The sequence below is a fragment of the Vombatus ursinus genome, unplaced genomic scaffold, assembly GCF_900497805.2.
Source record: "Vombatus ursinus unplaced genomic scaffold, bare-nosed wombat genome assembly UNPS02014817.1, whole genome shotgun sequence".
NCBI classification, from domain to species: Eukaryota; Metazoa; Chordata; class Mammalia; order Diprotodontia; family Vombatidae; genus Vombatus; species Vombatus ursinus.
This window is the reverse complement of record NW_020954595.1, coordinates 2555914-2580348: the sequence shown is the minus strand read 5'-3', so window position 1 is coordinate 2580348 and position 24435 is coordinate 2555914. Positions and strand designations below refer to the sequence as shown.

General features: G+C 40.1%; 1 protein-coding gene across 1 annotated transcript in view; it reads right to left on the bottom strand.

Moving 5' to 3' along the window:
• The window catches only part of ERC2 (ELKS/RAB6-interacting/CAST family member 2), an 888684-nt gene that overhangs the window by 338755 nt on the left and 525494 nt on the right, over positions 1-24435 (bottom strand). Inside the window, exon 15 of the mRNA XM_027835912.1 lies at positions 2080-2240. Within this exon, the coding sequence (XP_027691713.1) occupies positions 2080-2240 (161 nt within the window). The remainder of the gene's footprint in view (positions 1-2079; positions 2241-24435) is intronic.

Below are 24435 nucleotides of genomic sequence, written 5' to 3'. Positions count from 1 at the left end.
TTTCTTTCTTTCTTTCTTTCTTTCTTTCTTTCTTTCTTTCTTTCTTTTTAACAGAAGCTGGAAATTAATCAACTTAGCTATGTCATTATCCTCAGCAAAAGATGAACCATTTTCATACCAAAGAACATATGGAAACAAAGCTTTATTGGAGAAATAAAAGATATTGGTTCCTGTCTTACCCTCACCTGCCTCTACCCCAAGGGTGTATTTCCCAACCTTTCCCTGCCAATGCTTCTACTGAGAGCCATATCTCAGAAAGCCCCATTCTACAAAAACGATCCAGAGGCTATGTTCTGGTTATGGACAGGATGTAATGAAACAGATTCTCCTATTTCTCTTTACCTCAGGTGCTAGCTGAAATTACCAGAGTAAGTAGGAAAACACAGAAATGAAAAGGGTTTAGAGGTTTCAGAAAATTAAATCCAATTTTATATTAATACTACTCTTCACCAAGTGTTCTGTTAAAGTAGATGATACATTTTTAATGGCTTACCTCACCATATAGCCTAAGGCTACATTCTTCATAGCGTTCTTGGAACATAAAATATTATTGCATAAAATATTCTGTATGTAAGTATATAAATTTCACATTACAGAGCTACCTTACCTCCCATAGACTTGCACTGTGGCACAATCCAATTACATATGTGTATACAATCATAATCACACATACATATGTATATATGTATGGGTGGGAGGAAGGAGAGAGAGAATGTAATATACTTATTTAATCCCACCAACAGAGGAGAGGAGTAGCTGGTTCTACTACCCGGGTGTTAGACTCCAATAAAAATGGATCCCAGCCTGCCACATTTAGAGAACCAGAAATTAACATTATCTATGTTGTATTGTGTTTTTATTTATTTTGTTCAACCTTTTCCAATGATATTTTAATCTGGTTCCTGCTGCATTCAGGATACTCCTAAATGAAACCACAGGTCCAGCCACCTTCCCTCTCCCACCCCACCCCCCAAGAAAAATTCCATCAAATCAAAGGAAACATGACCTAATGGAGAGAGGGTCTGGAGTCTGATCTCGCTCTAAGTCCTGTCTGTGAAACACACTAGCTGTGTGACTGTCCACAGTGTAACTGTCTTTAATATCCTCAGCAATTTTCTAAGTCTGAAGGCTGTACATGAGCCACTGGTGCGCACTGATTACCACCCCAGGATTTCCCTAAACACAGGCAATCAATAGTCTTACACCCCGCTTCATTTTAAAAACAAAACCCAAATCCTCCAAAGACATCACTAAAGAGTTGCCTTCAATATCTGCCTTTGGCTGAGGGACTGCCTATACGGACAGTCAGAGATGTCTGATGGGTTTAAGGTAACCCACCAAATATTCCATGGAAGAGAGGCCTAACCAGATACTAAGAGAGATTCTGCATTATCTTAGCTCTCTCGAGAATTATAATAAGGAAATAACTCTCCTCAAATTTCCATCTTGACCCAAGCTGCACGATTCAATCAGCATTATTCTTGGACAGTATGACCATCCATGTCCTAAAACATATTGACAAACTCAATGAATATCACCTTCGAGGCAAATGATAAGGGGCTATATAAAAGGTTTCTTTCTTAAGTTCTAATTTTGGTTCACAAGATCTCATGTTTTTTTTCTATTCTGTTATAATATCTCTCTATATCTATTATATATGTGTGTGTATATATGTATATATAAATACATATGCATATATGTATATATCTGTATATATATATATCTATATATCTATATCCATATATCTATACATCTACCCACAGATAAACATATACATTAATCAAATTGAAAAAAAGTGATGTATTATGAATCCAAATTGGAATTTAATAAAACAGAAATTTATTTCAAGAAATTATGATTAGAGTACTAACTTTATCCAGTCACTCCAAATCCTTTGTTCCTCCATATTACTTTTCTATTTTCCTACTATTTCTTTTTTTTTTGAAGGGCGAATCCCTGCGGCCCCCCAGTCCACATCTCCCATCATTAGCTGACCTACCCCAGCTCCAGAACAGCATAGAAGATGTAAAACACTGGACTTTCTGCTAAGTCAAATAAGAGCAAGTCATTGGCACTTACTTCATCTCCAGGATTTCCTCAAGCTGTTTTCTCCTCTCTATCCGTAGGTTGGCCAAATGGGCTTCTTTTTCACCCAGGGACTGCTGTGTTGAGGCAAGGCGAGCTTTGGTAGCATCCAATTCTTGTCTGGTCTTTTCAAGGGCATTCATCAGCTCTTCTAACTGAAATGCAGACATTGCCATGATTGGGATTTCACTAGATTACAATCATTTGCTTGTCTGCTTGTGTTCTGACAGTAAACCCATAGAAAACCATGCGAACCTTCTCAATCAGAGCAAGACCTCATTGAAGACCATTCTTCTTTCCCATTGATTAAAAAATGTGTTTTCAATGCTCAGAAATGACCAGGTTTCCAATGGCCCCATTCAGTTGTTTTGCCCAATAACTTTTATAGAAACTATTTAACTTCTTTACTATAAGTGGGGGTGACTGGGCAGACCCAATTTGGTCCCGAATTTGGCAAATGTCTCCAATATTTGCTCACAGTTGAGGAAAAGCAACGTTCAAAATGCATTTTGTCAAGCACGATTTCCTTTCGTTTTCAGGCCCCTGAGTATTTTAAGAGGAAGCTAATCTATGTGTTTCAGATTCGTTCACATTTAGCCCATCAAAACGTTGGTTTCTAAAAGCCATTGGATTTCCAAGGACCCTCCAGAGGCCTTTTCCTTTGAACCAGGAAGCAACATTTGGCCAAGAGTAAACAGAATTCCAACCACAAAAGGTTCAAGTTTGGTTTACCCGTGCCGTTTGAGAGGGCCTTAAACTTGAAATAAATGAAATGTAACTTTTATAGGGTGCTAATACACTATAGGGATAAGCCAGACTATCAAATATCCAGGGTTTTTAGCCAGGTCCCAAGAAATTGGACCAGGGGGCCCTGAGGCAAACCCTTACTCCTCTACAAACCATCATGGGCTTTTTAAAGCCAACCTAGAACAAAGACAGCCTGGTTTTTGTGATTTCATTCCAAGGGCTGCAAAGGAATAAGTTGGTGATATGCAATCCCTCACCCAGATGAAGGGCTGGATTGACCCCGTTGATTAGAACTGTGGTCCCAGGGAGTCTCCATCTTCCATAACTAATGTTTAGGCCTCTAAGCCATCCTTTCCAGCCAGGCTTGGCAGAAGGAGCTCACCCATCACTAAGATCAACAAAGCTCCCTTCAAAATGTGTCAGTGACATGTTAAGTCCCAATTCATAAATACTTTCTGCACCATTTATGCCGTTTTACATGGAATTTATTCAGGATAAGCAGAAAACACACGTCCAAGATAAATTTCAGGCTTTTAAGATTCAGAAAGCCTTTTATTTTGCTACAAGAAAAGGGAAAACTTTGAATCGTGAGCACGCAAGGCAAATATAGATCAAGAAAAGGGAGGAAGCAAGTTTCAAAATGTCGAATTCAAAGAAGACAAAGGGAAACTGGTGAATTTCACCAAATTACACCTGTCTGATGGGGGATGGAACCAAGAAGCGTCATCAGCTGGTACGGTACGCTGTCAGGTGGTGCTGGGAAAATCAATCGAGGTAGTTGAATTTCCATGCGATGCCCTAATTCCGATGAAATTCCCCATCTATCCCCTTTATAGCATTGCTTGGGAATACCTGAGGTGGTCACTGAGATGGCTGGCCCATCACCAATACTCCCCTGGCTCTGCAACTTCACCAGCATGGGCATTTCACCAAATGTACAGCTCACAACCTAACCTTGGCTGCCCATCCTATGGGACTCTTTGTGGGTCCTCCCATAGCCCAAGGGACCCGACATACTGAGAGCTTTCCTTACTTTCTTCTTGCATCCCAAGAATACCACAAAGCATGAGGGCAGTCCATGAGTCATCTCTAGCTCTTACTAAGCAACCAGCCTCTCTTCCTTTAGAATAAAAATTCTTTTGATAACATCTTTTACACTGCTTCTCCTGTATAATCATATATATATATGTGTGTATGTATGTATGTGTGTGTGTATGTATATGTATGTGTATATGTATATGTGTGTGTACATATGTATATATGTGTGTATATATGTGTATATATATATATATACATGTATGTCTGTGTATATATACAGTGCCTGGCATTGGCACATAGTAGACAATAAATAAATGCTTGTCGACTGATGAATTATAATATGTTTCAGTCTGACCATGCCTATCAAGCACCCCTCCATTGCCCTGTAGGTCAGTGATATCAAACTCAAATAGAAACAGGGGTAACCCAACCATACCTAAGGGTCCCTGCGGGCTGCGTATTGACTTAGGAAACCACCAATTAACACTATGCATATTTTGCTATCTGTTTGATATCTCTGCTCTAGGGGATTATCAAGCTTCAATGCTTCAGAGGCTTTAGTGATCCATGACTCACAGTCTTCACAGGAAGAATACTGGCACTAAAATGGGCTTTTCTTTCAGAAAGAAGTTTGAAAGTATTCAGAAACAGACACCATAGAGCTCCCTTCTCCTCCTCTTCTTCTGTTGGAATCCCAGATCCCAGTTCATCTGCAATGTCTGTTCAAGACATATATTGACAATATCTACTATCCCATTGTTGAAAACACCTGTGCCATATTTTCTGGTTAAGCTTCCTGGATTTCTCACCTCCTTTTTTGCAACTTTGCCCAGCGGTGTAAGAAAAAAAATCCAAGGATATCAGTAATCCCATTAGCCTGCTGGAATATTATCCATTCAAGTCTCTGGTCATGTTGGTGAATTCCGGGTGCTGTTTGCAATCAACTGAGGTGCAAGACAACGTGACTACAGGCCTTCCTACAGCAGAGATAAAGGCCGTCTCTGCCACCCTTGTTTGTTGATTCCTTCCCTCTGCTATTATCTAAAACTAACCTGCCCACACTCATCTAACACAGAGTCCACTCACTGGGAATTCCATATTGTTTCCTAACAGCCTCTCTCACATCACAATGAAGAGCTTCCCTGCCTCAGCCCTTAAGTATGTCATAGAACTAGTTGGATATTAATTCAACTCTAACAATTAGATTTAAAAGGAATAGGCTGAGGGATATTGTTGTAATTTCTTGTGGTAGGGACTATAGGATTATACCTGGAAGGGATCTCTGATGCCAACTTGTCCAATATTCTCATTTGACAGATGAGGAAAATGAGGATCGGGGACTTTGCCAGGGTAATCCGTCATCAAAGCGATTGTGTCATATGCAAGATGTGAACCTGGGCCCTTCGCCTTTCCGTTGTACTATGAATCACATCTGTATTTTGCCTTCACTTTATGTCCCTTTCAGCAATGACCACCATGTTTTACATGGAGCATGCATTCTATCTGTTGGGAGTCAAAATACCTAGAATCTGATCCTGCTTCTGATACCTGGGTGACCCTTAGTAATTTTTTCTGGGCCTCAGTTTCCTCATCTGAAAAATGAGAGAGTTGGACTCAGTGGCCTCTTTGGTTCCATCCAGATTTAGGTGTAGGATCCAATGATCTGAGCTAAAATAGCCTATGTCTTACATTCAAAAGAGGAATTCATATCGGATCCCAGAAGCCATGGGGAGTCACTAGAGTTTGGAGAGCAAGGGACTGGAAAGGGTAAGATCTTCAAGTTGGTAAAATCAGTCTGGTTGCTGTGTGATGGAAGAATTGGACTGGGGAGAGATGGAGCCAAGATGATCGATTAGGAGGTCATCACAATAGCTCAGGCGCGAGGTGATAAAGCCTGACCCCGGGAGTGGCTGGGAGGGGACAGATGTCAGGGAAGCACTAACAACAAGCCTCAGGCACTAGCTAGACTCGAGGGGTGAGAGAGTGAAGACATGAGGATGATGCTAGGTGAATGGAGAGATGAGCGGGTGGTCCTCAACAAAAACAGGGGCTGAACCGGGACTCTTTGACGGGAATGGGAGAAGCCAGCTTCCCAGACGTCTCCTGGACCTTTCTCTCTAACAAAGGCAGAGCTGGTGATCAAGACCCAATCACTTCAACCCTCAAAAAATGGCGGAATCGAGATGGGGAGATTGTAGACAGGGTCTGATTTTCATTAAGAAGGATGAATTGGTTGATAGAATGGAAATGGATGGGACTTTCCTCCTAAAGTTTGTGACAGAGGAAAGAAAGTGTGCACCCAGCTTCAGCTGGGCTGGAGATTTAGAGAAAGTCGGTTTGAAAGAGTTCAGATGAGGAAAATCTTGGATCTCATCAATCCATGAGTATTTATTAAGCACCTACTGTGTTCAGGGCACTGTGCTAGGCTCAAGTGATACAAAGACAACCAAAATGAAACAGACCCTACCTTCAAATCAAGGAGAATAACAGGTATAGAAATGAGCACGCACAAAACAAAAGCAGAGTAATTTGAGCGTTCCATAACGACAGTAACAGCAATAATAACAAGCATTCATATAGTGCTTCAAGATTTACAAAGTACTACACCTACGTTAACTCATTTTCTCCTCAGATCAATCCTATGGGGTATATGCCATCATTATCTCTATTTTAAAGGTGAGGAGACTAAGAGATTAAGTGACTTGCCCAGCTCCACGTAGCTGGTAAATGTCTGAAGCTGGATTTAAATTCATGCCTTCTTGACTCCAGCCCAGCACTCCATCCACTGCACTACCAAGCTTATGGGGATCACAAACGTTTTCGTATAGAAGTGTCACCTGAGCAGAATTATGAGTGAGATGAGGTAACCTAAGAGGTAGGCCTGGAACCTAGGTCTGCCCCCTTTACACTGAGCCTGCCTTGTCCCCATTTTATTATTAGTATTGAACTGAGAGAGGAATGGGGCCACTTACGGATCCCTGAGGATGTGACCTAAAAACACAAATTAACATTATCAATATTTTATTGTATTTTTATTTATTTTATAAAATATTTCCCAGTTATATTTTAATGCGATCAGGGCCAGGGCTGAGGGTGGAGGTATGGACATGTTTTACACCTCTGCATTATATAATACTTCTTATAAGTTTGTATTACATAATTTATTATATAATGTGCTAAAATAGAAACAAATGCAATGTGCATATGCATATATACAGTATATATACATTAACAATGCCTCATGCCAACATAGATTTGATATACATATATATATGTGCATGCATGTGCATACATGTATCACAAGTATGTGTTGTGCATACACATAGCGCACAGGAACACACGTGTCTACTTTTACACGTATGGTTACATACACAGTGTATATAGATCTGCCTATACATGTATTCACGTGTATATTTGTCACAATTTCACTGCTGTGTCATTTCTAGTCTTAGAAAGTTGCCCTAGGCCACCTGACAGATTGAGTGACTTTTCCCAGGTCACAGAGACAATTTGACACAAAAAGGAGACTTGAACCCAAACCTTTCTGACTCTGAAGCTTGTACTGCCTCTTTTGATTGTATATGTGTGTGTATAAGCATATGTATAAGTTTGTGTGTATACATATACATACACATGTGTATGTTATTACATGTATATATGACTATACACATGTGTGTCTACACATATATGCATGTGTATATAGATATCTCTAGATATATAAAGACATGCACACAATATGCATGTGTATATATCTATGTATAGATACATATGCACACGCATACATATTTTATAGATATATAATATTTGATCCATCTGTTATCTATGGATTAAGATTTTGATTGAAAAAGAATTAAGGTTAGAAATGGATAATAATAAAGAATAATCTGTACAAACATTATTTCTTTTATGCCTCACAACCACCATGGGAGGTTCGTGTTATTATTATCTCCATTTTGCATATGATAAAACCAAGGTTAAGGGACTTGTCCAGGATCACCCGGGTAATGAGTGTCTGAAACTGGACTGAGTTCAGGGTTCTTGACTCCAGGTCTAACACTCAGTGCACGATGGCGCCACCTAGCTGTTATCATTGGAGACCACATAATCTTTCAGTTTCCTAATTGTTAATTGTAAAGCCAATCATACCACCATTTTCTACCAAACTTGGAACTCCATACACACACACACCCATATGCACACATATACACATGTGTGTGCCTTTACATATGTATACACACATATACATATACACTCATATATATATATATATTTATATGGATATGCATATTTGCTGTTCATTTGTTTATTTTGCTTTAAGCTTATTAAAGATAAGGAAACTCCCAAAGTGGGAATTCCTCACTGATTCCTAGCACTAACATTTTTATAATTTAAAATCTTTGAATGTTGCCTAAGACCTCAAGAAGCTAAAGTTCCCAGACCTTGTTCTCTCAGCAAGTGTGTGTGTGTGTCTATGCACATGTGTGCATATATGTGTGAGCACGCACACATGTGGTGGAAGTCTGATACCAGATCCATAATGGGAACCATATTTTGTTGGCATGATATGTTTAAAAAAGAAAAAAAAAAGAAATATCCTCAAATGACATATGTATTAGGATCACCTATTTTAAAATGCATTTTTTTCAAATATTCTTTTTACAGCAGCCTGAGTCACTTTTCTCCCGCTGATTATCGGACACACCACAAGCCAGTCCAACTACAGATATTTGAGAAACCAACTGGAGCCATGCCTCTCCCTGGGCCCTTTGCAGGATGGCACGGCCTTCAAACACATTTCTCTAGCATCGAGGGCTTCCATCCCACTCGAGCTCCATGGTCAGATCTTTTAAAACCTGTTTAAGACCTTAAATCATTAACATATGGAGACTTCAACTTACACATACATTTACTTTCTTTAACTAAATATTTGAAAACCAGCTTCTTTCTCAGTTATCTGCCAAGATCTGTGCTCAGGGCTCTGGACTTCCCCACTTGCCATATTACAAATACCCCACACTGTTCCTGGGCCTGGTTTGGCAAGGGCTGATTTTCAAATGTTTTGCTAAAATAAAATATAGGAGCATAATGCCAGTTTTAAGTTGACATATATATTCTGTGTTAATGATTTGGAATTTTAACGGGTTTTCAGCTGTGTTTTGAAAAGCCTATAGCCCTTCTCCTTTAAAATTACAATCTTGATCATGGGTATCGTAGAGTTTCCCCTTTCACTGTCTCTTACTCAATGTCCAAAGACAGAAACCCAGTGATTGGTTTGTATTGGGGCACGCCATAAAGTTATAGAGTCATAGAATGAGTAGGAAGGACCCACAGAGAGCATCAAGGCCAATCCCTTTGTTTTACAGATGGGGAAACTGAATCACAGAGCAGTTAAGTGACCAATCCAAAATCTCACACGTAGTAAGAGCTGGGATTCTAACCAACAACTTATAACTCCCAATTCATCAGTTTTTCCATTGTGCCATTCGTTGGTCTGTGTTCCTCATGACCCCACTGGATCCCAAATTGCAGTCTCCAGGAGTTACTACAACAAAAATCACCGGAATTATGGTGACTGAGCTGGATTTGGTATTTGGTCCTATTGTATTCCGTCTTGGCGGGACTGCATAAAGACGAACTTGGCCTTGGAGAATCTTTCTACACTACTCTGAGACACAGAGAAGGGCCCCAGAGGAGCCAGACTAGGTCATAAAGTCAATCAAACCCTCTAGGACGTAGAGTCCATGAAACATCCATGAGACAGAAAAAATGCTCGAATAGATCCGACGAATCTCATGAGAATAAAAAGGTTATGTTGTTATGGCTGTTGCTTTTCTCTTTCCCTATCTCTGAAAACCATCCCATGAGGGTCTCCCTGTGATTAAAATATGACAAATACATTCTTAAACCCTTTTTCGTCATCAGGAGCCAGATGCAACTTTTCAGAGAGTGTTTTTGTGGACCTTAATGATCTGCTACAGACAAGGAATCGTAATCTTATTTTTCAATTACTCTTATCTGTCGCTCCTATCTCACTCACCAGCCTTCCTCAATAGCCAACACTGCCTTAGAGTGACACCTTTTGGAAAAGGCTGAAACTGTCAAATCCGGAAACTGCTGCCTCTTGGCCAGAGGCTGGATGCTCATATCGCTGGCTCTGAGAGAGCATGACTTCCCGCAGCAACTTCAGAGTATTGGAGCTGTGTTATTTGTTCTCATCCTGCTGCTGCGGCTGCACACTGAGGCTGACCCCCCCCCAAAAAAATGAGCAAACGTCCCACTTAAGTATGTGTTTGCGTGTGTGTGTGTGTTTCCTTGTTTTCTCTTTCCAGACTTGTTCACATCCCTTCACCCAAAAGGAAGAAAAAGGAAAGAAAAGCCGGTAAGCAAGCGACACACATCTGACTTATTAGACACACATCTGACTGACTGGGCTCTGAGGAATTAGATGGAATGGGAGTGCAAATGAATGACAGTTTGTTATAAAAAAGCCCTGGAGCATTCCTAATTCCAGATTGGATTCGGCTCAACACACCTCATGCTAATATAGTACAGTTCCAGTTTGTGGGAAAAGGATGTGTGTGCACACACGTGCATGTGTGTGCGCAGGTGAGCATTGTGTGTATGTGCATATATGTGCTATATTGGAGTTGCGTCCATGTCAATTTGACAGGATCATGAGTTATGGCATTTTCCCAATGTGAGAAAACATGACTATTTTTTTTTAAAAAGTTCCATTATTTAATTTTAATACCATTCACAACAAATAGAAAAGGCAGTTTGATAAAATGGACAAAGGGCAAGATTGGGGTGATGGATATCTAGGTACAATTACACCTCTGAGAATACTACTTTGGGCATGTTATTTAAAAGTCTCAGCGTAGTCAAAGGAACTGTTCTAAAATGACAAAAGTTACTGAGATGATTCTCATCTGTCCTATAAGGTCATGGGTCTCCAAGGGACCCCAACACTCCCAATAAATACAAGAATTTAGATTCATATTGTCTGGTTTTTTTCCCCAACAATTCATATAGTATGTTTCCCCAAATTGGGCATCAATCTTAAAAACAAAAACAAAAACTCATCTTATTTATATCTTTTGTTTTTACATCACCATCATTTCTGAATATACCCCTTCCCCACAGATATATACACTTTCTTTGAAACCAAGAAAAACAGTTAAGTAAAATTAATCTGTGTCTAATATCTGACAACATATGTAGAATTCTACACCCACAGCCTCCTTCCCAGTGCCCCAAGGTGAAGAAGGGGTGGCTAATTTCCTGATCTCTTCTCTGAGACCAAGAAGAATCAGTATAACAATGTGGCATCCACCTTCAATTCAGTGTTCTTTTCACTTGTATTTTTGTAATCACTATGTATGTGGCTTTCTTGATTCTGCCAGTTTCACTCTGCATCAGGTCATAAAAGTCATCTCATATTTCTCTAGTACATATATGTGTGTGTGTAGGCATGTGTAGGTATGTGTATACACATATATACATATACTTATGCTAAGTATATAAATGTATATACATACATGTAGACATATATATGCATACACATACATCTATGTATGTACACACATGTGCACATCTGTCCATCTCTCTATCTTTCAGAACACACATGGACAACCTGCAAATCCATCTACCACATCTTCTCTACCTGGATACCCTGCTAGCCCTTCAAACTTAATACAACCAAGAGAGAACAAATCATCTTGGAGGGGGACGTACTAGATCAGATTACCTCCAGGATCACCCACAGAGCTCTCAAACTCTGTATCCATGCCGTTGTTCAGTCGTTTTCAATTGTGTCTGACTTTTCATGACCCCATTTGGGGATTTCTTGACAGGGACAATAGAGTGGTTTGCCATTTCCTTCTCTAGCCTATATTCATGATTCCATGATAATTCTTCCCCAGTTAATAAGAATTCCATCTCCCCTTACTCTCCTCTCCTGCTGCCTGGCCCAGGTCCTAGGCTGGCCCAGAACCCATCCAGGATAGCCAGATGGCAAGAGGACCACCACCACCTGAAATGACCTCCCCAAACTCCTTGCTGCTTGACTGCTTACCCAACTTGTATGTACTGAAAGTTAGTGACTCTGTTACTTCCAGTGATATGGAAGTAATATCTGGATACACTGAAAGTCAACAACTTCGTCACTTTCAGTGATATGGAAGACCTTTGGGTCTTACCATCTATCCTACTTATAGCTTTAAAGTCCCCAGCTTTGTCATCTAACCTATTCACATAGCCTAACAGCCCTTACACCTTGCCTTGGTCCAGCCAAGGACCTGAACACTTAGCATTTCCAGACCATTCTACCTGCTTTGCAGCTGAATTATCATTTAGATGTGATATCTCTTTAGATTACAGTGTGATCTCCTTGAGGGCAGGTACTATCTAAAGTTTTCTATTTGTATGTACAGCATTTAGCACAATGTAAGTGCTTAACCAATGGAAAAAGCTGAATAGAGGCTTTTCATCCATTCATTCACTGACATATTGATTCTATTACTATGCTTCAAGTCATCAAAAGCTCAGACTCAGACATCACGAATGTCTCCATTTCCCTCACTCACTATATTTAATCAGAGGTCAAATCTTTCTTCATATCTCTTACCACTGCCTCATAGTCCACTCCATTCCTACCACCCACCATCTGCTGAGCTCATATCCTGACCTGCACTCGAGTGATCACTTCCTGTCTGCTCTCCCCACTTGTTGCTTCACCCTTTCACCACACCCCTATACCACAAAGAAGACAAAAACATTAAAAAAGTGCTCATTTCCTCTAGAGCAAAGTCTGTATTGCTCATCATGGTCTTAATATTCCATGACGTGGCCATAACTTGGCTTCCCAGCCTTATGTCACACTCCAACCAAACTGGAATACTTTCTGCATAGTGCCATGGAAAGAAGACTAGATTTAGAACAAGAGGCCCAGGGTTCAAATTTTGCCTTTGTCACTTACTACTTGTGTGACCTTAGGTAAGTAACTTCACTATTCTCGTGCTTTATTTCCTCATCTATAAAATGAGGGGATTGGATTAGATGGCCTTTAAGATACCTTCTAGTCCTTCATTGATGAATCTGTTAATCAGCCTTAGCTTGCTCATTTGTAAATGAGGGAACTGGACTATGGCTTCTGAGGTCCCCTTTAGTTCTAAATCTATGACCTTATATTTCCTGTAGAATAATCAATACGGCACCACTTTTGTGTCTTTGTTTAGTGTTATTCTCCTTGGAATTTCCTCATAAATAATTTGAGTCTACAGAGTCTTCCATGAGCAATGCAAATGCTATCTCCTGCCAAAAGGTTTCCCTGACTTTGAAAATCTGTGCCTTGGTGGACCTCTCTTTGAGTTTTGTATTTTTCTTTTTGACTTTTCTTATCTTTTTTTTTTTGCATTAAAGTTTGTGGCACATGGATTTTCTTCTGCACTAGAACATTGGAGACACTGGCCACACATGGAGAAACATCATAGTATAACAGAGTGAGTTCAATTCAGATTCAAGAATGGCTTGGGTTCAAATCCTGGTTCTGTTCCTTATTACTAGTTATTACAACTACCCTGGGAAGTAGCTGCTATTATCATTCCCATTTATAAATGAGGAAACTGAGACAGAGGTTAAGTGACTTGCCCAGAGTCACACAGCCAGTGAATCTATGAGGTTTAATTTGAACTCATGTCTTCCTGATGCTAGGACCAGTGCTTGTATTTACTGGACACCTAGCTACTTTAAGCAGAAAAGTAACCAAATTTTCTGAAACAGAAATAAACTTGGAGAAAGAGGCTGTAACCCTTGCCTCAGAGGGTCAATTTCCCTCCTTGTTGTTGGATTACTCAGTGCCTTGGCATGTATAAGGGTCAGGTAGAATTGGCAAGAGCTAAAGAAAAGAGAGATCCAAGCTCTTTGATTTCCAGCATAGAGAGAGGACAAGTCATTCAGACCTCTCTTCAACCCCACTGAAGGGAGAAAGACACTGGAAAAAAGATATGTAGAACTTCTACCATGTCTCTGTCCCCAGCTTGCTACACCAGAGAATTAGGGGAATTTTCCCCTTTGGGTTTTGGTGCCTTTATTCTCAAACACTAATAAAACTCCTTTAATTAGACAAATATTACTGAAATCTAAAACAGGGAAGGATGAAGCAAAGAAAAAGAACTATGGAGATTATTATGAATGAATATCACTGTAAAAATGTGAAATAAAATCCTAGCAAAAAGGCAATAGCAATATATCCTCCCCCAAAGTATTTAGTATATTCTATTTTTTTTATACCAGAGATGCAAAGATGGTTCAACATTAGAAAAACAATTGACATCAGTAATACATTAGAAACCAAAGCCAACAAACAAAGCCATGGGATTATATCAATAGATGGGAAACAGAAAAACAAAAAAACTATTGTTGAAGTATTGCACACATTTATGCTAAACACCTTGGTCATAGAAGGGTCATTTTTAGTGTAATCAAAAGTATATACCTAAAGGAAAAGCTAGCATTATTTGCAATTGGGGAAGAAGTTCTCCATAGAGAACTGGTTTAAAAAAAAAGGATAGCCCCTTAAAACCACAATTATTTGACATAGTTCAAAAATGACAGCAGATAAAAATAACAGCAATAAGATAAGAAATTAAAGGTATAAATATTGGCAAAGAGAACACAAAGCTATCTTTTGAAGATGGTATGATACTTTACTTAGAAAACTCTAGAGAGTGAGTAAAGAAACTATTTGAAAAAAAATGTAGTTTTAGTAAAGTAGTAAAATGAATATCTAAAAATTGTCAGCAATTAGGGGGTACAGTGGATAGAATGCTAGAATTGGAATCAGGAAGACAAGTTCAAATCCTGCCAGAGACAATGACTAGATGTATGGCCTTGGTTTCTTAATCTCTTTCGGTCTCAATTTCTTCATTTGTAAAAGGGAGAAGGAGGTCAATGGACTATAAGATCCCTTCTAGCTCTAAATACATATCCCTATGTTGTTATGCATTTATGTATGGGAATACCAAACCTAGAAGGACATACCAAAGAAAATCTTATTCAGAGTAATTACATAATACATCAAACACCCAGGAGTCAGTCTACCAAGGTGGACTGAAGACTTAGCTAAATATGAAACACTATAGAATGAAAGACAATTATTGGAGGGATGGTCTTTGCTGATGGTAGGCTCTACCAATACAATAAAATGATGATGATGTACTAATAAATTAATTTAGAAGTTTATTATAAGATCTGAAATTAGAGCCAGAAGGAACCTTAGAGGGCCAGTCCAAATCCCATCTTTTTTTCAGATAAGGAAACTGAGCCTCAGAGAGGGGAAGGTACTTTTCCATAATCACACTGCTAGTAATTGTCTGAGGTAGGATTTGAACTCAGATCTTCCTGATTTCAAGTCCAGAGCTCTAAACACTGTACCACTTAGTGCAACATCTATTGAATTATCTGAGTGCTTTATTAAAATGAGAAAAAAATTAACTAAATTCATTTGTAGGAAAAAAATTCTGGAATTTCAAGGGAATAATGAAAAGGTAGGAAATGAAGAATAATACTACTAGACCTCAAATTATATTATAAAATGGGAATCATCAAATATTATTTTCTATGAAAAAGCAGATCAGTGAATAAGCCTGTGTAAGTCAGAAAAATCGAACTCAATAACCCAGCATTGAACAAACCCTAGAAGATGATGTTTGGTAAGTCTCTTTTTACTGCTGCTGTTTAGTTGTTTTCAGTCATGTCCAACTCTTCATGGCCCCATTTGGGGTTTTTTTGGGAAAGATACTGGAGTGGTTGGCTATTTCCTTTTCCAGTTCATTTCACAGATGAGGAAACTGAGGCCAAAAGGGTGAAGGTGACTTGTCCAGGGTCACACAGTTAGTAAATGTCTAAGGCCATATTTGAACTCAGGAAGATGAGTCTTCTTGACTCCAGGCCCTGCATGCTATCCAATGCACCACCTAGCTCTCTATTTGACACCAAATACTGGGAAAACTATAACAGTTTCACACACACATGCACACACAGAGAAGGTTTAGACTTTTAATATATCACCTACCCCAGTAAGCTCCAAATGGATACTAGACATAGTAATGATAATGATGATGATGATGATGATGATGATGATGATGATGATGATGGTGATGATGGTGACGATGATGGTGATGGTGATGATGGTGATGATGATGGTGATGGTGATGATGGTGATGATGATGGTGATGGTGAAAATAATAAAAAGCAGCATTTATATAGCACTTTAAGTTTTATCAAGAACTTTAAATAGAAAATGGTCGGATGGAGATGGAGATACTTTGGGATCTTTTACAATTCTAAGAAAAAGGTTCTTAACCAAATAAGAGACAGAAGAGATCATAAAAGATACAATAAATAATGTTGCTCATGTAGAAGTGATAAGATTTTTGTATATACAAAAAACTAATCTAAATAAGATACAAAAGAAAAGTGTTGATGGGGGGGGGAGTCTTTCCATCAAGTCTTTGTGATGTGTTTGCTATACAAGATACATCAGGAGTTAACACAGACATATACTATCAGGAGGGCAGCTAGGTGGCACAGTGGACAGAGTTCCAGGCCTGGAGTCAAGGAGACTCAATCTTCTTGAGTTCAGATCTGGCCTCAGATACTTACTAGCTGTGTGATCCTGGGTAAGTCATTTAACTTTGTTTGCCTCAATTTCCTCATCTGTAAAATGAGCTGGAGAAGGCAAAGGCAAACCACTCCAGTATCTGTGCCAAGAAAATCCCAGATGGGATCATGAAGAATTAGACACGACTGAAATGACTGAATAACAAAAACAACAACAATAACATACTACCAGGCACAATCCCTTCTTGATAAGTTGTCAACAGATACGAGCAGTCGACTCTCAAAGGAGAATTACAACATATTAAGACCATATAAAAGAATGCTCCAAGTCACTAATGCCAAATAAAGGTTTCCTCTCACTCCCAGCAAACTGGCGGAGCTGACAAAAGATGGCAACCGTTCCATTTACAATGCTGGCGGCTTGTGAATTCCCTCATTCTGAAACAAGACTGATTTCCTGGCATACCAGCAGCCTGCTGAGAAGTCTCCACATACGGAGAAGGGGAGGGGACCAGGCCTCCCAAGGATACCCTGACGATCAAAAGGCTTTAGAGTCTTTCTAGGCTAACGGCCCCACTCAAGGGGAGTCAAGGGGAGGGCAGTGACTCACCAAAAGTCCTCCATTGGGAAGAAAATAGCAGAGCAGAAAACTGAACGGAGGCCCTCTCCCTCCAAACCCAGCACTCCGCCTTCCCCTTACTTCTTCCATTTGCACGGTGCTTTATGGTTCCCAAAGTGTTTTTCCTGTATTATTTCATTTGACCTTCTCAATAACCCTGTGAGGTAGATGCTATTATTATCCCTATTTTATGGATGAGAAAACTGAGGCAGAAAAGGTAAAGTGATTTTTCCAGGGTTATACAGCTAGAAAGCCAGATCTGAACTCAAGTCTTCGTGGCTCCAAGTCCAACATTCCATACATTGTGTGACGGAGCTGTCTGGGTGACTCACTTCATTGATTTTGGCCTGTTTCCTCACACGTAAGCTGAAGGAGTTGGATTCTGGGACCTCTGAGGTTATTATCAGCCCTAACTCTGTAAGCTGATGGTTCTGCATTATATTTGATGTTTTATATAATGATGTAGATGTGTGTGTATGTGTGTATGTGTGTGTATGTGTGTATGTGTGTGTGTGTTGCATACATTTCTTTATCAGATTATAAAGTGTTTGTAGGCATGGAGAATGCCTTCCATCTATTCAGTATCTATCACAGATGTCCCTATTTACATGTTGTTCCCTGGATTAGAACGCAAACTCCTCGAAGGCAGGCCCATTTGAGATCTTCTTTTAGAGTCTCAGCTCTACATAATGAATCCGTCCTGCTTGGGGATGAATCCTGGTTTCAGCATCTTTCCAGCTTCCCCAACGCCCAGCCCACTGTGCCTTACACAGTTAGAAGTGGGCAGTAAGTGTCTGTTGAATGAATAAATGATTGAATGATTGAAGAGCCGCTTTACAAGGCACCATGTTCCCATGTTTCCTGACCAAGGCAGCTGGTTCACAGTGTGCCTTGCTCTAGGACTTCTCAAAAACATTTTTGTTGGCTTTATAAAAATCAGCCATCAGCACTGAATGAATATAGTACTGAAATATTTCACTTTGATTGGATTTCTTTCTCTTTAAAGATGTCAAATTTCCTTAGAAAATATTCATGGCCCACCATAGCCAAGAAGCAGTTAGAGTAACAAAACTAAGAGCCCTATAGAGAAAACATCACTCGTGGGGAATGAACATGCCCTTCTCATGAAAAAAAAAAAAACGTGCTTTGCCTTTTTTCTGCTTCGTAATCTCGGCAGTGTAGCTGAACACTCCAAGGAATGAGAAAGACGAGCCTGTCCCTCTGAGGTATAGCGTGGAATTCTCCCAATGCCAAGGATTACCAATATGAAAACCTGGCTTCAAATCTTGCCTCAGACAGTTCCTAACTGTGTGACCCTGGGCAAATCACTTAACCTCTGTCTTTCTCAGTTTCCTCAATTGGAAAATGGGGATAATAATAGTACTTATTTCCCAGGGTTGTTTGGAGGATTAAATGAGATAACATTTGCAAAGTGATTAGCGTAGTGCCTGGCCCATAGTAGGTACTTAATAAATCTTTCCTTTTTTCTTTTCTTCCTTCCTTCTTTTCCCCATTCTTTTTTTCTTCCTTCTTTACCTCTCTTCTCCCTTATCTGCCCCCTTCCTTCTTTCCCTCCTTCCATCCTTCCTTCTTTCCCTCCTTTCTTCTTTCTTTCCTTCCCTTTCCCCCTCATTCCTTCCCTCCTTTTTTCTTTCCTTATTTCCCTCCTTCCTCCCTTCTTTCCTCCTTCCCTCCTTTCTTCTTTTCTTCCTTCTTCCTTCTCTCCTTCCTTCTTTCTTTCCTTCCTTCCTCCTTCCCTTCCTCATTCCTTTCTACCTTCTTTCCCTTCTTCCTTCTTTTTTCTCTTTTTCCTTCCCTCCTTCTTGAGATACAGCAGAGGATAGTAGAAAGATCCCTGAATTCAGAATCAGAAAACCTAGGTCCAAATTCAGGCTCTGCTTATGATGTCTGAAGTGTCACTTTGGAGAAGTCATTCACTCTTTCTAAACTTCAGATTTCTCCTTTGCAAAAAGAGGGGCTTGAACACTATGGCTCCTTCTAGCTTTAAATCTATGATCCTAAACATTTCAGCAGGAAATTAAAATGAATGATGCATTTACGTGCGAGATAGATCGTCTCCCTCAATTGAGAGTGTGAACTCCTTGTGGGGAGAGAATGCCTCATTCTTCTGTCTGTATTTCAGCAATTCCTGGCTCATACTCAGCACTTACCACCTTTTCAGCTATGATTCTTCTTCTCCCAAAGAGCATGGAAGGCATAATGCAGGAAATGCAATGTAAAGCTTGAGTTGCAGAGTCATCAGGATTCAAGCCTGACCCCAGAGACACTTGGCAAATTGACCACTAAATCATGCCCCTGTCACAGATTAAAGCCAGTGTTAGAGCTGGAGTCAAGCTAGAGAAAGATGATGATGGGGGCTGGGGTAGTGATGACAATGGTGTTGGGTGACCTCAAATTCATCAAAACAATTCAAATCACACATGCTTCCAGCAACCAAATAACACTGCTGTTTTCATGCCTAATGGATAACAGCTTTTTCTGTAGGTTTGAATGGTTTGTTTTTCCCCTAATCAACCAAATATATTTATGACAACAAGGACAAAATGAAAATGTCTAACTAGAAGCCTATTATTTCTTAAATCATCCCTTCTCTCTCTCTCTAGTCTTTTTTCTTACTCTATCTACTGTCTCCTTCCTTTCTACCCACAAAAAAAAATCTCCAAGTCTCTTTTATCCTTTAAAAAAAAAAAAAACTACCCTCACTAAATCCTGTCATCCCATCAGGCTAGCATCCTATATCTCTCTTAACATCCTCAAACAAATTCCTGATGCAAGTAGGCAAAGAGGAGAAGCTGTCTACTCTCATTGCTTCTCCTTCTTCTTCTTACTCCTTTAAAATCTGGCTTCTGACTGCATCAGTCAACGAATCCTACTCCCTCCAAAGATACTGACAAACTCTACAATGGACAAATCTAGTGGCCTTTTCTCTTCCCTCTTGATTGCTCTGTGGCCTTGGCCATTACTGACCACCCTCTTCTCTTAGATACTTTATTCTCTCTGAATTTTCATGGTTCTGATTTCCATTGATTTTCCTTCTCCCTCTCTGACCTTTCCTCATTCTTGTCTGGTTCTTCATCCATATCATGATGCCTAAGAATGGGTATTCCCCAAAGCTCTGGTCTTGGCTCTCTTCTCTTTTTCCCCTCAGGCTCTGTTTCTCTGTCTGTTTCTATCTCTCTTGTCTGCCTGTCTCCCTCGTGCTTCACAGATCTATATATCACACACTCCACTCTTATGCCCCTGTCCCTCCCAACAATCACAAACTGCCTCTTAGATGTTTTCAGCTAGGTATCTCATAGGCAACTCAAACTTACAAAGTCCCAAAATAGAACTCATTATCTCCTTCTCCACCCTGCCCCAAAAACCTTCTTATTAACATTCCTCTTATTAATGAGGGCATCCTTCCAGACCCACAGGTTCACAATCTCATCCTCACTTTTGAATCTTTATCCTATATATCCAATCATTAGCCAAAGTCTTCCTTCTATCTCCAAAGCATCTCTTGTGCCTTCCTTCCTCCTTGGGTCCACTCGCATGCATTGCTACTATGACACCATACCTAGTGCTCGATGATGTAGTTCAGGCTCTGATCACCTTTCATCAGGATTACTGCAATATCTGAACTGGTCTCCCTGGCTCTAGTGTCTTCCTATGCCAATTCTCCCTGGACATAGTTTCTGAAGTGATTTTCCAAATGTGCAGGTGTGTAGACCACTTCTCTGCTCAAAAACTCTTGGCTGTGGGTTTAAGGATCAAAAAAAAACTCATCTCTTTGGCATTTAAAGTCCTTCAAAACTTCTTCTCTTGAGAACAAATTTACCAGGCTGACTTTTTTTGTTTGATGAAAGGATTACTAAATTGGAAGGTTAGGGCAATACTGTAGAGATGACTTATTGGATCTAGGCAAAGTGTCTCATATTGTTCTTGCTAAAAAAAAGATGGAGCTATGTGAGCCAATCAATAATAAAATTTGAGGGAATCAGGATCAGTTGAATGCCCTGTGCAGCTGTTAATGGACTCAAGTCATTTTGGTAGGAGATTTTACAGAGGGGTGCCTCAGGGATCTACATTTGGCTTTGTGCGATTTAACACTGTTATCAATAACTTAGATAATGAATGAAGCAAATGAAGCAAAGCTGAGAGAGGAAGCTAACTTACTGGACGAGAGAGTCATGTCCCAAAATGATACTGACAGAGTAAATTTGGGGGCTGGATCTAAGATGAAACTTAATAGAGATTAATGTAAAGTCATATACCTGGGCCCAAAAAAGTCAGCTTTTCATGTCTATTAGATTGTAAGCTCAGAGGGCAGGGAATAGCTGATGGAAACACCAGGCATTCCATCAGTAAACATACAGTGCAGTGTCAAGGGAATGTGAAGGAAGCTGGCAGAGCCTGGAGGTGGGGGTATCTGAGGCTGAATCTGTGAGAGGGCACAGACAGGGCTGCCTAGGATGGCAGACACAGACAAGTAATGATCTGCTCTTATCAAAGTGACCACAAATCTGCTGGAGGACAGGAATTTAGAAAGCGTTGGCATAGGAGTTACAGAAAAATCCTCCAAAACGTTCTTTGTGCTTTAGACCCAAGTAAATTTCTAATCCACTTCAAAAAACCAATTCCTATTTCATACCTTCGGTAAAGTTTCCCTGTGATCTAGTGGAAAGAGCTTTGGACAAGGAAGCAGATGACCATGCTCTGTTCACTTACTATCCGTGTGACTTTGGGCATACTTCCCCTCCCTGGGCCCCAAGGAGTTGAGGTAGAAGACTTCTGAGGCCCCTCCAGGTCTAAATCCATAATCCTAAATGATTTTCTAACAAGCTCTTTTCAGAAGGAACCAATCCTAGAGTGAGCCAACTACCTGGCAAATAATTCACTTTTGCATATTGACAAATGGGCTGATTACTAGCCAATGAGGACAGTGCAGGCTTATTGGTTTCCAAAGAGAAACTTGATATTACATGCTCTCATCCTCTGATTTGTAACTAGCATGATAAAGTACAGTTCTCTGCTATTTGCCAGATTGGCAAAATGTCCATTTAACTTGTCTAAAGATATGCTCCTATTCTTTTATCTAAGAATATGCAACCATTTCTCCAAATTGCAAACTTCTTTCTTAACATTTTTTTTTCATGTTCCTTTCCTTTGGCAACCTATGCTCCTGAATGTCCATGTGTAATAAATTCATGGCAGCCACACTTTGTAAGTAGAAACTAGCAGACTCAATATTTACAGTTAGCCAAGGGCCTAAAATAGCTTCTCTTCCCCCCACCTCAAAAAAAAAAAATGTACATTTAAATAGGTCACACCCCATAAGCCTAAAGGCTACTCTATCTGGAAGATAGTTCCTTTGGACTAAAAACAATTAGGCTGTGTGATTCAAGGCCTAGTCCCTGTAGATAAACCACTGGGCAGAGCTGAGCCAGGCCCTGCCCAGGCACTCTGGAGCTGGTGTTAAAGCAGGGCCCTGTCAGTCCAGCCTTTCTGGTTAATGTCACTAGCACCGCGTATAAAAGGTGACTAGAGTGTGTACAAATGTTGATCTTTGGAGAAAGTCATGCCTAGAATCAGAGACACATCTACTCTTTCATCCACTAGGTCAACTGTTGGGAGAGGGGGCAAATGGGGAGGTTTCCATGCCAAAGGCTGAGCCTTCACCCTCGCCCGGGAGGTTACCCTGCTGAAAGTGACTTCCTGGCCTCCCATTAATCCAGGATCCTGAGTGTTCAAATTTTCGTCCTCAAAGTCTTGCCTATGAAATCCTTCCAGAAGGTGTCAGGGAAATGTTCTAATGTATGGATAACAAATTAAGTGCCAATTGCAAATAGACCCTGTAAAGGAATTATGAGCAGATGGCGCAGCGTTCCTGCCCTTGGACCAAACTGTTTCTTTGAGGCCAAAGAGCTGATGATAAAAGCCCATTATTGTTTTCTGAGTACACATACCTGGGGGGGGGGGGGGGGGAAACAACCAAAGAGTTCTGTTTGTCATTTTATGCCCCTGAAACCTGTAGAAGTTCAGGATATGAGTAAAATAAGGCTAACAAAAATAACGACAGTAAGAGAATAGTAGTGATAGTCTACAATTCACTAAATATAAAAAGAATAATAGTAGGAAAGCAACTTGTCTTAGGGCTGTTCCTATTTGAAAGATAAAAAGAATGCTTTTTCCATATCAATAATAATTACTGGTTTATTTAGCGCCTTAAAATTTGCAGATTTACTCACATATGCCTTTCAGCAATGTTATGAAGTGGGTGTGTTATTATTGCCATTTTATAGATGAAAAAACTAAGGCTCACAGAAATTGAGGGCCACAGTGCTGTAAGTATATAAAATAGGATTTGAACCCAGGTTTTCCTAGGTCTTCTGATCTAAAAGATGACCCTCTCTTTTGAAATCAAAGGTCAGCATTGACAAGATGTGACCCAGTTCTTGGTGTGCGTCTGCTGAACAAAAATCTAAGTCTCTACGTTAAACACATACAGCCTTCCAAAAGTCTTAGTTCATTTTAAGGTATCAAGGCTTAAAATTTCACCGACTTTTGGAATACAACACAGAGATGAAACAAAAAAAACAAAAACAAAAACAAAATACCAGAAGATCATTTGGAAGAGAGGTACTAGCATTTGGGGGGATCAGGAAAGACAACGCAGAAGATGGTGCTTGAGCTGTATCTTAGGGATAGAGGGACAGAATATGGCAGACAGTAGGAGGAAATGGATTCCAGGCATGTGGCATGCCAAGGACAATGGCATTGGGGTGGAAGATGGCTTGTCATCAGTGAAAGGTCAATTTGGCCAGATCACAAAATACGGAAGGGAGAGTAATGCCCAGGAAGGCTAGAAAGATAGTTTGGGCCAGACTGTGAAGGAATTTGAAAGCTAAAGAGGGGAGTTTATATTTTATCTTTGAGGTCTAACTACAAACTGCATATATAGATTTAGCCCATATAAGCTCTAAGAATCCTCATGGCAATGCCCACTCTCACCAATAAGGCAGGCTGGCTGCATCACCCCCTCAGGATGTGAGGGGACCTGGGGAGTGGAATATCATCAGCTCAAATCTCCACCAGTGTACTTCCCTCCAAGATTATCCACTGGGAATCAGTCAGTCAGCCTTAAGTCGCCTTTAGAAAGAAGTAACTACTGAGGTGAAACAGTAAGAACAGTTGGTAGAAAACAGCAGCCCCAAAGCATGACACCCCCTCCCACAAGTACGGACGGAGTCCAGGGGAAGGAGGATGCCAGCTAGAGACCAAGTGAGGCGAAGAGGTGACTAACAGATGTTCACAGCTGCTGA